This window comes from Pocillopora verrucosa, chromosome 1 (assembly GCF_036669915.1).
Source record: "Pocillopora verrucosa isolate sample1 chromosome 1, ASM3666991v2, whole genome shotgun sequence".
Lineage (NCBI taxonomy): Eukaryota > Metazoa > Cnidaria > Anthozoa > Scleractinia > Pocilloporidae > Pocillopora > Pocillopora verrucosa.
The window spans coordinates 8,197,393-8,210,425 of NC_089312.1; the positions used below are offsets into that span (position 1 = coordinate 8,197,393).

General features: G+C 39.1%; 1 protein-coding gene across 3 annotated transcripts in view; it reads right to left on the minus strand.

Moving 5' to 3' along the window:
• Nucleotides 1-584: 584 nt before the first annotated feature.
• LOC131799018 (kinesin-like protein KIF15-B) overlaps nt 585-13,033 on the minus strand; it is a 31,505-nt gene continuing 19,056 nt past the window's right edge. For 2 of the 3 annotated variants that reach the window (XM_059116682.2, XM_059116681.2), the window contains 7 exons: nt 12,419-12,664; nt 11,903-12,020; nt 10,064-10,225; nt 7,860-7,931; nt 6,778-6,939; nt 2,976-6,186; nt 585-2,404 (listed from right to left, as the gene is read on the minus strand). In XM_059116682.2, the coding sequence (XP_058972665.2) occupies nt 1,846-2,404; nt 2,976-6,186; nt 6,778-6,939; nt 7,860-7,931; nt 10,064-10,225; nt 11,903-12,020; nt 12,419-12,664 (4,530 nt within the window). In that variant the 3' untranslated portion in view covers nt 585-1,845. The remainder of the gene's footprint in view (nt 2,405-2,975; nt 6,187-6,777; nt 6,940-7,859; nt 7,932-10,063; nt 10,226-11,902; nt 12,021-12,418; nt 12,665-13,033) is intronic. The other variant, XM_059116680.2, reaches the window with a different exon arrangement.

Genomic DNA, 13,033 nt, shown 5'->3' on the forward strand with positions numbered 1-13,033 from the left:
CCATTAACCGAAGAAGTCTTTTTCTTTCACAATTGTATCCTAGAAATAATCCACGGCCGGCTACGATATACTCGTCTTTCAAATAGGCTGAGTGGCTCAGGCTGCCAGAGTATTCCAGGGTATATAGCAGCAAACGATAAGAAGTAGTACCCTCACCCATTGGATGGGATTCTATTCCAAAGCAATCTTTCACCTAAACCTCTCCCCTTCCCCCATAGTTTTTTCTGGAGGCTGTTAATCCTCCTGGATACGACGTTAATTTTCTCAGCAACAAAATGCGTGACCCTAATAAGCCATTTCCGAATTACCATTGACCTCATTTTCAAAGCGAGTCCTGGTGCTCATCCTTTCATATGATTTTAAGTTTTCATTCATTTACAAATTAAACTCATTTTCATACGAATGGTTGAGCACCAGGCCTATTTTGAAAAAGAGGAAAAAAGTAATTCGGAAATGGCTTACTAGGACATTTCGATGCGGACTTCCGCGGGGCTACCACTGGGCCATCGCGTCTCCTTGGACAAGGTTTGTGTTACCTTACTTTTAGAGTTAAGAAACCAATGAAACGATTTAGGAAACTCCACGTTAAATTGTATTTCGGGTTGCTTAGATTGAGTTGTCTGGTATAAGCTGCTTCACCAAGTCAGCACTTTCTCAACTTATATAACTTATAATTCGCAACGATATATAATCTTCTTTCTTTAACTATTTAAACTTAAAATGTTTGGTTAGAATAAAAACTGCAAAAGTCTTCTTCAGTAAATTTACAACCTAACATTGTATCATATGCTGGCCTAATATTAAAATATTTCTTTTCTTTAAATATGTTTGTTTGATAAATTATGAAAAAATTACATTTATTTGTTGGGAATTTTATATCGGTGATAATCGTCCTTAATAATAAGAACGCACCTGGCTATGAGTAACATACTTCGTTGTATTATAACGCACGTTTCAAATAAACTTCTGTAAGCCTTGGCCGCTAATTTTGATACTGACTTCTGAAAGAAGGCAGGAGGAGGTTGTTATCGGGACGTGCGCCAAAAAAAGGCCAAGACACTGGGAAATTTACAGCACTCTTAAATAACATGCGAACTATGAAAAAAGAACATTTAGTTGCCTCTGCCGTTAATAAATTGCCAAACCTCCTGAGAGACCAGCACATTGTCTAACATGTGTGAAAAAGGGCTGTATTGTGATTGGAAGATTTTGATGCATTTAGTTTGTTTCTGAACATGAGGTCTGTTAGGATAGAGACTGAAGTTAGTATAAACAAAATCGGCGCTCGAGTTTGATTTTGAGTCTCCGACACAGTTCGCATATTATTGAAGGACAAGTTTTAAAGACCACTCATTACTAGGCCTTTTCCGAATTAACTTTGGCCTCCTTTTCAAAACGAGGCCTGGTGCTCACCCGTTCCTTTGAAAATGAATCTAACTTGCATGTAAATGAAAGCTTTTAATCATATTTAGGAATGGGCAGCAGGACTCGCTTTGTAGAAGAGGCCAGAGGTAATTCGGAAATGGCCTATTTAACGTTAATGTTCATATCAACAGTTTTCTAGGGGTTACCTCCAGAACTTGATTTGAATCTCGGTGTACTTGGGGACTTCGCCCATTTCCCGCCAAAAAAAAACAACATGGTTGCTATTGCATAATAATACGAATAGAGTCCGTTTAAATGAAAGATAATTATTATAGTAATACTTTTGTTTCATTAAATAGCGCTCTTTTTTCAGCAGTAACGTTCACCATGTTCTAAACTGGTCCATGCGCAAACAGTACATACGCTTAAAAAGTATGATGCAGCTCTTTGTATGTGAAGCAATTTGTTGACTGTTTTCGTTTAGCTGCGTTTCTTAAACAGTCCACACACTTGACAGGTGACGTGTTCATCATCACTATAGTCAACACCCACCTTATCGACGGTATCTGTGCCGACAGAACCAACTTTGTTGAAGGAAGAATCGTCGGCATTAGTAGAAACAGTAGAGTCTGCATCACTCTTCTTTCTTTGAGATGAAACGAACTGGAATTTCTCGTCGAACGACATGTTATCATAGCCTGAAAGCCTATTTGCGATTTCAGTGATCTCCAGTTCCTCCTCAGTAGGTTGTTTCTTCGGGATGTCCCTCGGGATGGAGGCTAATAATTCACAAAGGTCCAAGTCGTTGGAATCCAAGTCAGCTGTCCGCCATTCTGCATTTCTGTCATTTGACTCTTCGTTATCCTGATCGAACAACAAATGAGGCTTCTCTCGCCTTCTTTTACCGCAAGAATTTTCTTCTGATTCACCGTCTACGTTTTCAAAAGTCACGTGTTTTTGGGACTTTCTCTTCTTTCCAGATGGACTTAGTGTAAGATCTTCTATTTCTTCCTTGGACGAGTCGCTGTTTGTAACGTCCCTAAATATAAAAGAAAAACTTTGCAACACCAACCAGTAGACTTCCAAAAATGAAAACTTCAAGGGCAATTGGAGAGGGTTCGAGTTATAGGAGGTGCGAGGAAACGACTGGTAAATCTAAGACGCAAATGGATTTTGGTTTGCGATAGTGCGCTGTTAGAAATATTGAGGATTCGAGTTATAGAGAGTGGACTGCTCTGCCGCCCAGAGCTCCAGAGGCAGGGTTCTATTAAGCACACTTAGACTCGAATGAAGACAAAAGACAAAACTCCACCTATAGATAGCAAATAAGTTGAGGAAGTGAACTCCAAAGTATACCTAATGAAAATAATAATGATGTATTTTATAACAGTACCGCGTAGCAACTGTGAGTCCATGTATCTCGGAAGCTTACGAAATTTATAGTTGCAAAGGAAAACTCAGAATATTCAAGGATATTGTGCCGTTCGGTAACAGTTACGGACGTTCAATCGCAAGACACAAACTCAGTTTTTTCTGTATCAGAGAAAAGCTGCTGCATCGCGCGCTTCTCAAGTATGGAGGGAAGACACAGAAATATCGAAAATACTTACATTTCGTCCACTGATGGTCTGAAGCTGATACATCTCTCAATTAATATCTTTCTTATGTCTAGCTCGTCTTCCACATCAGTTATCTTCCCTTTGATGTTGTCCAGTTCTTTTTCTAGTTTCTGTCTGTATTCTATGAACTCGAATATCTCTCCCTCTAGGCGAGAAGTATCCTGCATCTGGGATAGGAGTTTGCCTTTCAGCTGCTTTCTTTTGTCGTCTAGTTCAGTTGGCACTTTCAAAGCACAATGGTGACAGACAGAGAGGCCCTTTTCGCAATCTTCCAGCTCATTTTGAAGGTCTGACTTTTCAGTCAAAAGTTGAGTTATCTCATCTTCCCTTGAAGCAAGCTCACATGATAGCCGAGAGAGCTTGCTCTCCAAATTGTCATACAGAAGACAAATGTCGTCATCATCAGCACCAACTCGACCTTCATTATTTGAATTTCTTTCGCGCACTAGTTCCTCCTTCAATCGAGAGAGTAAACTGGACAACTTAACACGTTCTGCCCGGCTAAGTCGCGGAAGCGTAGTATTATTGTTGGGATTTTCTGATATAGAATCACTAAGTAGTCGACTTTTTACTTCATTACTGCGCTCGATATCAAGTTTTCCATCAGTGGTAGAGTTCGTTCCCTCGTACTTTCTGCCTAGCGAGTCCCTTACCGCGTGAACTTTGGCTTTCAAATCCTCGTGTACGCGTAAGATTTCAGTCTTGTTCTCCCTCATTATGCTTACATCCGAGGGATTTAGAAAGCCCTCCTTATCCGGAAGAAGGCGAAAAGTAAAAAGAGACTTCAATGTAAATTGTTCGCTGACATCACTTCCAATTTCGCTACTCGATTCTTCCGTTTGAGTGTCATTCGAATCAGTAGATGTTGGCCTCAGTCTATAGCGCTGAACAGTTTCCTCATCCAATCCAAGGTAACCGATAATCTTATCAATAGGAATGTTTAAATCTCTCTGCAAGGTCAACATACCATTTATGAGGCCAACAACTTCCTGTTTAAGGTGTTCCACTGTGCGACTTGCCTCGAGGATCCTTTTCTCCAGGGAATCTTTCTTTTCCTTGAGCTCTGTAAAATCTAATATTCCATGGCCTACCTCATCGCGCATGAAAGCTGATTCTCTCTCCAAGTCTGTTAATCTCTTCTCTAAGGCGGTTTCGTTTTGTTTATGAGTGGCTATCTCCGATCGCATTTCCTTGGCTTTTTCGCTGCAAAATGCGGCGTAAGTCCTTAAGGTAGTCGCTTCAGCTGATTTCAGATTCATTTCATGCAGCAGGCATTCGTTATCTGAACGACAAATTCGAAACGTTTTCTCGACAATTGACAAGTTGGCCTCAAGAGTTTTTATTTCTTGGATGAGCCTTTCATTCTCTTTGGCCATCTTCGAGTTTTCATGTTGAAGGTCATCGATTATGGTTTGCCGCTCGGTTTTCTCTCTTTGAAGATTTTCTACGCCCACCTGTGTTGTTTCAGAAATCTCATTGCGTTCTACTTTAGCTTTTAGGGGTTGGAAAAAAGTCTCGGGTTGCTCTTCACCAATTACTAGGGTTGACGCTGTGGTATCGCTTTTAGAGTCTACTTCCGCAGGGTGCTCGTTTTCGTTTGTTGATGCCGTTTCGCTGGCCCGAAGTCTCTCCACTTCCTGTTGAAGTACAGACACTTTTGTAAGTAACTTTTCCACTGATTCCGCGTATCTGCAGAGACTTCTTTCCTGTTGAGCTTTATCTCTCTCACTGTCGTCAAGTTCAGTTCTTAACTTGCATACCTCGCTTGAAAGATCCACAGATTCATTTCGCAAATTCAAAATTTCCTGGTCCCTTTCAAGTAGGTCCCTTTCCAATTTTAATGTGTTTTCTCTGAAAGATTTTAGTTCTAATGAAAGATTTGAATTCTCTTTTCGTAACTTTTCTAGTCTATCTGCAGTTCTTCCGGTTGAACTCCGAGCCGTTTTTTCGTCTTTCCGAGAAAGAAATTTTTCTTGAAATTTGCTGTTTTCTACTTCCAACATTTGAGTTTTTTCACGCAAATCCAGCTCGCTTTGCTTCGTTATAAGCACTTCACGCTGTGAGAGGCGGAGGCGTTCCTCCGCGTCCTTATTGCGAGCTTCAGCATCTACCAACTTTTCCGTTAAAATTTTAATGTCACCGCGCATGGCACTTCGAACATTCATATCCATGTCTTTAACAGTCGAGTACTGCTGTTCTGCTTGTCTAAGCTTTGTCTCTAGTTCAAAGATTTTTTCGCCAAGTTCACGACTACGCGTTTGAGCCTTTGTAAGCTTCTTCGTCATTTCCTTACATAGTTCAGCACGAAGCCTTCGCTCATATTCCTTCACACTCAGAATTTTAACCTGCTGTTCTTTCACTTTAACCTCCAATTCAATTATTTTCTTCTCAAGGATTTTCCTCTGATCATCGTCATTCTCATTCTCGTCACTACTTCGTGGACTTAAGACGCCACCGGATTCATTTAATCTGGCTTCCAGTTGGAAAACTCTCAGACTGAGCGTTTTGTTCTCTGCAATCGAGTTTTCTAATTGCTTTGTTATTCTGTTAATCTCAAGTAGATCTGATCCCGTGAACGAAGCTAGTTTGAGCTCGCACTGTTCACATTTATCCTCAAGTTGTCGTATTTTGAGTTGCAGTTTTGCACTTCGTTCCTCTGCATTGTCAGAGCGTTTTCTCTCCTCAGAAAGCTGTCCCCGAAGCTTCGACTCTTTCCCTCGTAGAAATTCTATCCTTTGTTCTCTAAACTGAAGTTGATCCTCTAGCTCATCAACGCGAATCAATAATTCGTTTGTTTCAAAATCTTTCTCTTCAATCTTATTCCTTAAGTCCTTTTCAGCATTGGCTTCCGATGGCGTCAAATGTTTTAGTTTCTTTTCACTTCTTTGAAGCTTTTCCTCGTATTCCAAAATCTTCAAAGTCAATTTACTCTTTTCGCCTTCAGCCTGTTCATACCTTTTTCGTAGTTCTTCGTTTTTTTCGTACAAACGCCCATTTTCGGCTTCGAGTTCCTCCATTGTGTTTTCCAAATGCACCGATAATTTCTCGCGGCTGTTAGCGCTGTCACTCAAACTTTCAAGTACCACTCCTTCGTCGACAGATGTCAGTCGTCCTTCTCCGCTTTGTGTTCCTGACAGGGGTGGAGAGGGAACAAAGTCATCGCTAGACTGACTTGAACATTCGGCTGTCATACCGCTGATTCCTTAAGGATGAAATACAGCTACGTCAAAGGAGAAGTGTGCCTAAGAAATCATTGATTTTGTCTCTGCCCTTAAACTATACATTTTAAACTTTTCTATTTGCCGTGTTTTTAGATCCAAAGAGGCAACTTTATAAATGAAAATTTTCCTCAATTGTGCCAAAAATATTGTCATGGATGCCTCCATGCTGGCTCTGCTCTTACCGAATGTCGCGTATCACAAAGCGCGATTTACGCGCAGATTCAGCTCTGATTGTCACCAATGATAAAAAAATCCTTGTTTGACTGGGAAAATTTCTTCTTTTAGCTCATATTTTTATAAATAGTTCACCAAACGATCGAAAAAGAAGGGAAATAGTAAAACTGTCACGTCGATGGGGATTGGCTAGGCTCCCAAACAAGGCTCAAAATAGCAACTTCCATGGTCGACCTTTTAGCACTTTGTATGAAACCTGGTCAGTTTTAGAAATTCAAATATCCTTTTTAAAGGCAGAGACAAAAATCATATGGTTTTCGGATCGTACTTCTCTAAACGAACCTATCTCAAGCTCCAGCTAATGAAAAGGGTGATATTTTTCTTAGACATGACAATACCTGAAAAATCAAACTGCGTTTGTTGCTGTGATAAAATTCTAATGCGGGACTCCATATCAGCTTTGTCCAACAGCAAGAGACAGTTCAGAATGGCTTTGTCCATAAGCACATGACACAAGGATTGTTCGAGCTTCAATGGATCGACGGGAGTTCCATCGCCGTCTTCAGAAGAAAAAAAAATATGTAAAAATGAAAATGTGATGAAGTAAATTTTAAAACCCGAGTCCATGCCCAGAATTTTTAATTTAGGCACTCTTTTCCATACTGACTTTAATAGGCAAATCTGACAACCCTCATAAAATTTCCTTGAAATGCCCTGCTATACTCTCAAAGCGGAAATATTGGCACTCGCCCCAGTTCTTTTAGTAACAGCCAACACTGAATTCGAGAGGGAATGGGGGGAGAGTGGAAGGACTCGTGCAGAGGTATGTATAAAGATAGTAGGTAATTTAGTGTTAACAACTGGGTTGAAAACGTAAATTAGCCACCGTAAAGGGTTAAAAAGCTGACGTTTCGAGCGATCCATCGCCCTGACGAAGGGCTAACGCTCGAAACGTCAGCTTTTTTACCCTTTACGGTGGCTCATTTACGTTTTCAACCCAGTTGTTAACACTAAATTACCTGCTATACTCTCCCACCGACGCAGCACCACAGTTTCTTTAGAAACTTATTCATATGTATAAAGATAGCCGAATGCCATTCCAAAAAGAGTATGATCCCAGTGCAACCTTCTCTCTTGGAAATACGTGATTTTCACGCAACTAAGCTCATCTCAATGAACACATTTAAGAAATTAAAATCCAGAAAATAGCGGTTATTTTTGATACACCGACGACTAAATTATCCTCTTTCTGAGTCATATAGGCGATGTTCCGAGAAATAAAACAATGCCTCGTTCCTTTTGTCGCCCAATTTCTTCAGTGATTACATGTTGCTTAAAATCTCAAGGTACACCAGTTAAATAGTATAACCTAATCTAAAACGAAAATCTTCGTAGACTTTCGTTGACGCCAAATTGCAAGATGTAAGTGCGTACACTTATAAAAATGTTTATATATTTATAGAGAGTACTCAAATCATACCTGTGGCAGAATCTTGAGATTTTAGAAGGTGTTTCAGAAGTTCAAACAGTCGCCTTTTGTATTCCTGTAAACCTGAGAAAAAAAGTAAAGAAAAATGTCCCTAAGTCACTTACTGACTTTCAAAGTTCACAACAATTTATGAGGTGTTCTTCTAGTCTAGAAGTAGCTTTGAGGCAACAAATTCACAAAAACAAGTCTGTCAGCGACTTGAATGATAAGTCTAAGAGTAAGTTGAAATGATATTTACATGAAGAGATAACAAGAAATAACTCACGTTCAAAATTTAACCTTTTAACCGATATTAAAATTCTTAAGTAACATCATTCTACCTTTTCGTGGAGGGTTTTGGGTTCTCAACTAAAAGAATTAGAAACGACCGCACATGATGACATAAAATCTATACTCTCTAGAATTGTATTTGCCGACTTGGTATAATTGTACTCTACTCATGTACAAAAATGCGCAGTTTATTTGTCAAAAAACATAATAAAAATGTTATCAGTTTTTTCCATTCACTCATTAAGATTTGAAATTGGTTGATAGTATTCATCAAGGTTGTCTACATGCTGGCTAATTAAACGTCTGTGATGAAAATAATGCAACACGATAAGGTTCAGTTGATACGCACAGTGTACTGTAATTTGAAAAATAACAAAACCTTGTCCTGTGTTGGGTCCCAAAAAAAGTTTTAGAGCTTAATTAAATGTGAAAACGTATCGTTCCCAAACTGCTCTATACCAATATAATAATATATATAGATAGAAATTTTTTGAAAGTGAGGATGCCCTTCTCTAATGCTCTCAGGATTGAAAGAGAACAAAGAGTTTTTCACATGGGGTTATCTTTATGAGAAACTAAGAATGCGGTTATCTTATGACTTAATGAAAGACCCAATTAAAGAAAAAAAATTTTAAAGCAAATTCGAGTCATCAAACAATAAAATGTATTTTCAATGTTATACAAGGCATTTCCGGTCATTCAAATCAGTCGCGGAAAATATTTTCGTATCACTTTGGATCATGAAATACCTTGCTTCGATCCCAAAGCCAAAAAATAATAATAAAAAAATTGAATTTTAATTTTGGAGTAATGGTTATGATCCGTTCATATCTAAACTTTGGAAAACTGCATTTTGAACTTAGAATTCTAAGGAAATAAGGAGAAGTAAATAAAAACGTGAGAAAATAAAGTAGAAGTAGGTACCGAAGAAACACTTGAAAACGCAGACTAGTTTTTTAACAAGAGAAAAATCATAGGTGATAAGTACATTATAGGTAAAATGGAAGAAAATGTAAACATCAATAAAATTAATCAATAAAAAACAAAAATTCACAAGTCAAAAACGAAAAAAAATAAATAAATGAACGAATAGATGAGTTAATGAAGATTTGTAGACGTTAGAGCGCTGTTCAAATTTCTTATCCAATTTAACCACGCTAAATCCTTGGATCGGTCATGTGATCCGAATGCCCGATTAGCCATGCACAGAGTCTCCCTCTGATGGACTCCCAACGGCCGACGAAAGAAGGGCCGTCCCCAAGAAAATTTGGAGGAGAGCGTATAGTGAGAAATTAGGGACAGAGGCTGGACATAGCTTGCTGAACTGGCAACGGACGAAAGTCAATGGTTTTCTCTGACCGAGGCATTATTTGCATAGACTCACGAAGAGCTAAACCTTTGGACAATACTTTACAGTTGTCGCGGCACTAACTAACCCCAGATGAAATCTGAATTGTGGCTTTAATCAGTAAGCTGTTTCAGATTATTTTAACATTAAACTCTGAACGGAAACGTAGAAACTTTACCATTTGTTTTTTGTGGTTTGATTTTTGAGTAATTTTTTTTCCAGAACTTGTTGGATACATATGCCATGTATTTTTCTAAATGTTTCAAAGCCCAGTTGTATTTCCGAGTTACAAGGTAAATGCAAATAAACCTGTTTATGAGTTCAAAATTGTGTTAATTGAGACCACGCGTGCAGCGATTAATCTTTCTTGAGCTATACTAGATAGAACCTTATAGCGAGTAGCATGCCTCAGCTGTACCCGGGAAGGTGTATTTCATCGTTTTGTTACACAAAAAATACCGCACAGCGTTTTCTGGGGCAAGAACTCAACCTTTTCATCGAATGTCAAGCACAAGAGCACAGAAAAAAACTCTACACAATAGCAGGAGATCGCAATGAGGCAAACTACTTGGCTTACCTTTCTCTTTTTCGTCCAGTTTGGTATCCAATAGATGCGAAAGGAATCCTAGGGCAGCAGAGTCAGTTTTCCGTTTCAACTTACTCAGCGACTCTCTAACACGAAGCAATTTTCGCTCATACGAGGAATCGCCGTTCGGTGTGCTGTGTCGCGATCCGTAGTCTGAAACAAGAACATGTGATGAGACAATTATTCCTGCATCATCTACCAGATGTTACATAATTTAATGATATATCCTTTACCTTCGCGAAGTATTTTTACTTTATACCAAGCACTGCTTAGCTTACACAGCTTAGAAGGAATGTTGAATGTTGAACTGTTGGTAGAAGACTTCACAGTAAATATACTGGTTCGACTATTGCGACGCCTATTTCACTTTATCCTCGGGGTTAAAGCTTTTGTATTCGAGATTAGCTGTGCAAATAAGTCACGAAAGACGACCGCAAAATTTATAAACGCAAGGCAGAATAAATCACTCATCTTTGTTTGAACAAGATGAGGGTAGTTTACAAATTCTTCTTGTTGCGGCTTGCTTTGTTCGCCCCACGCATTTCAGTTATCGTTCGTGCATGAAACTTATACAAAGAAAAATACGAAATAAACTCCTTAGTGGTTGAAGAGTTTATTTGCTTTCACGCCAGGGGTCCGTGTTCGTGGCCGATATCTGTCGCCCAATTTTCTAAACATTTTGTGAGGCTTACACAAAGGGTTGACGTGTATGCCGACAATCGTCATTTAGACCCGATAGCAAAAACCTTGCTCTGCAGACACACAGCATATAAAATGGATTGATGTAAGTTCAGAGAAATGTTATTGATAAAACTCTCGTTAAGAGTCAAAATGCTATTATTTTTCTATAGAAGCATACTTAAAGTATAAGTATACTTTAAATATCTAATTCTGCTTTAGGGGCATCGGCTCTAAGTCGCCGGTACAAGTTTAAGTCAAACGCTTACAAACAAAACAAAACTTCGCCTTTTGACCCTAAACTGCTCTTAGCGATTTACTGAACCGATGACGAAATCATGTGGATATTACTTTGAGGTCAGTTGCCGCCAAAACATTTATTTCCAAATAAGGAATAGCGGTTGTTCAGTTTGCTTACAGGAAACCGAGGGAATATTCCAGAGAATCTACAAAGGGCGGTAACAGTTTTAATTTGGTCTTGCTCATCTAATCTGAGCATTGAAATCCTCCAATAATGTATCACGATCTTAAATGGATTTTAAATTGCTTTTGGCAAGATTAATCAGAAACTCTTGTTCATGCAATAACATACAGATTAAGCTTGTTAGCTTTACACTTAATTTGTTCTATGAACGTCAAAGCCTCTGCTAACATGAGATCAAACTCAACAGCGCTAAGCTGAAATGTAAATAGCACTTCTGCCCAAGCCGGATACCCTTAATTATTGATTTACGCATACATACATTTTATCGCCCTCTGGTGTTGTTTTCGCGAAGTAATTTAAGCTTCTCTGATCTCCTTTTCCTGCGCCAACCATAACTCACAGAAGTTTTTGTGATAGCCCAGCTTAGTAATGTATTCTGAATGCCTGGTTAAGTAAACAAATCTCCCACCGATGATGTCATCGACAACGCAGACATAGAGTATAAAAAAAATCTTCTTTGAAGATTCTAAGAGTCAGAGAATTGTTTCAGTAAAACAAGTTACGTTTGTTTCATAAACATAATAACGTGGTCCGTTGGTGCCACTTTTGAAGGCATTATGGAATACCAGTATATTATGCAATACATATCATAAACAAGGCAGAAGACTACGAGCAGTTTATGTTCACCTGATACAACGGTATTTGTCAAACAGCGTAGAGTGACCTACCTAACTCCAAAGATAAGCTTGGCAAAACCGTTTTCTCAGTTTCAGATGTAGCACCTTTTGAGTTCTTGCCATTTTCGTCGATAGCAAGGGCGCTCTTTGAGAAGAAGTATTCGGTAAGCTGGTAAAAAATATCAGAAATCAGCAACGTAAGCTGTTGTTGTGACTAGACAAGACAGTTTCTTCAGATTTCACCTCATGGGCACGGGATATTTCACACACACCAGAAACTTTCTCAGATAGAGAAAACAACTGTGGAACCTTACTTAAGCTTCAAATTTTGGAAAATGCTTTTAGCTTGCCTCTTCACTGCACATTGTGAATGTAGAACGGCTCAGTCTCCTATGAATGAATACTTATCAGGTCAGCGGACGCTTTAAAGATACGTGACTACTGGAAACAGGTGACTTTTAGAGTTGACCCTATGATCGTCTCAGCAACAAATATCATACTTATAACTTTAAGCTGGTTTGTACGACAGGATTGCATGCTACTTACAACAACATAGTTAGACTATACCTCTAATAGTGTTTCAGCACTGTGTAGCAGTAAATCTTTGTCTGTAAGACTGTGCAGTTTGCTGCTTGCGACGCCCTGAGCCTTCCCTGTTGAACCATCTCGAACCAAATCTTCCAAACCATAGAATAACTCCAGAGAAACCAATTCTGCAAGCAATACTGCTTTCGTCTGGTTTTTTAGAGCTTCCTCCTCCACGATTGTTGGCAAAAGAGCCTTCTCGGTAAGATCATGGCATTCCGAGGTCAACTGAAATCAGTCCAGAGAGATCCAAAAGAATTAAAGACTATAGTTAACAAACTTTGATAACCGCAGCCTTCAAACCAATATCGCTAAACCTTGGATTCCTGGTCCTGGTTCACTTCGACATCCCATCTTGGATCGAACAGGGAAATATACTCGCAGATGAGGTGCAATTTATGCAACGCAGAAAAGAAGCCTGAAACATAATCAGGCCTCGACGGTTTTGGAACCCAGGCCCCTCAGCTGGTTTGGTCGCTATATGCTATTAACTGAGCTTCGAATCCACATTTTGGGAGCGAGGAAAATTTTAAAATTGCGGTCTCATCTCGGATAAATCAATTAGAACTCTATTGTGATTACTTTCTCTCTACTGCT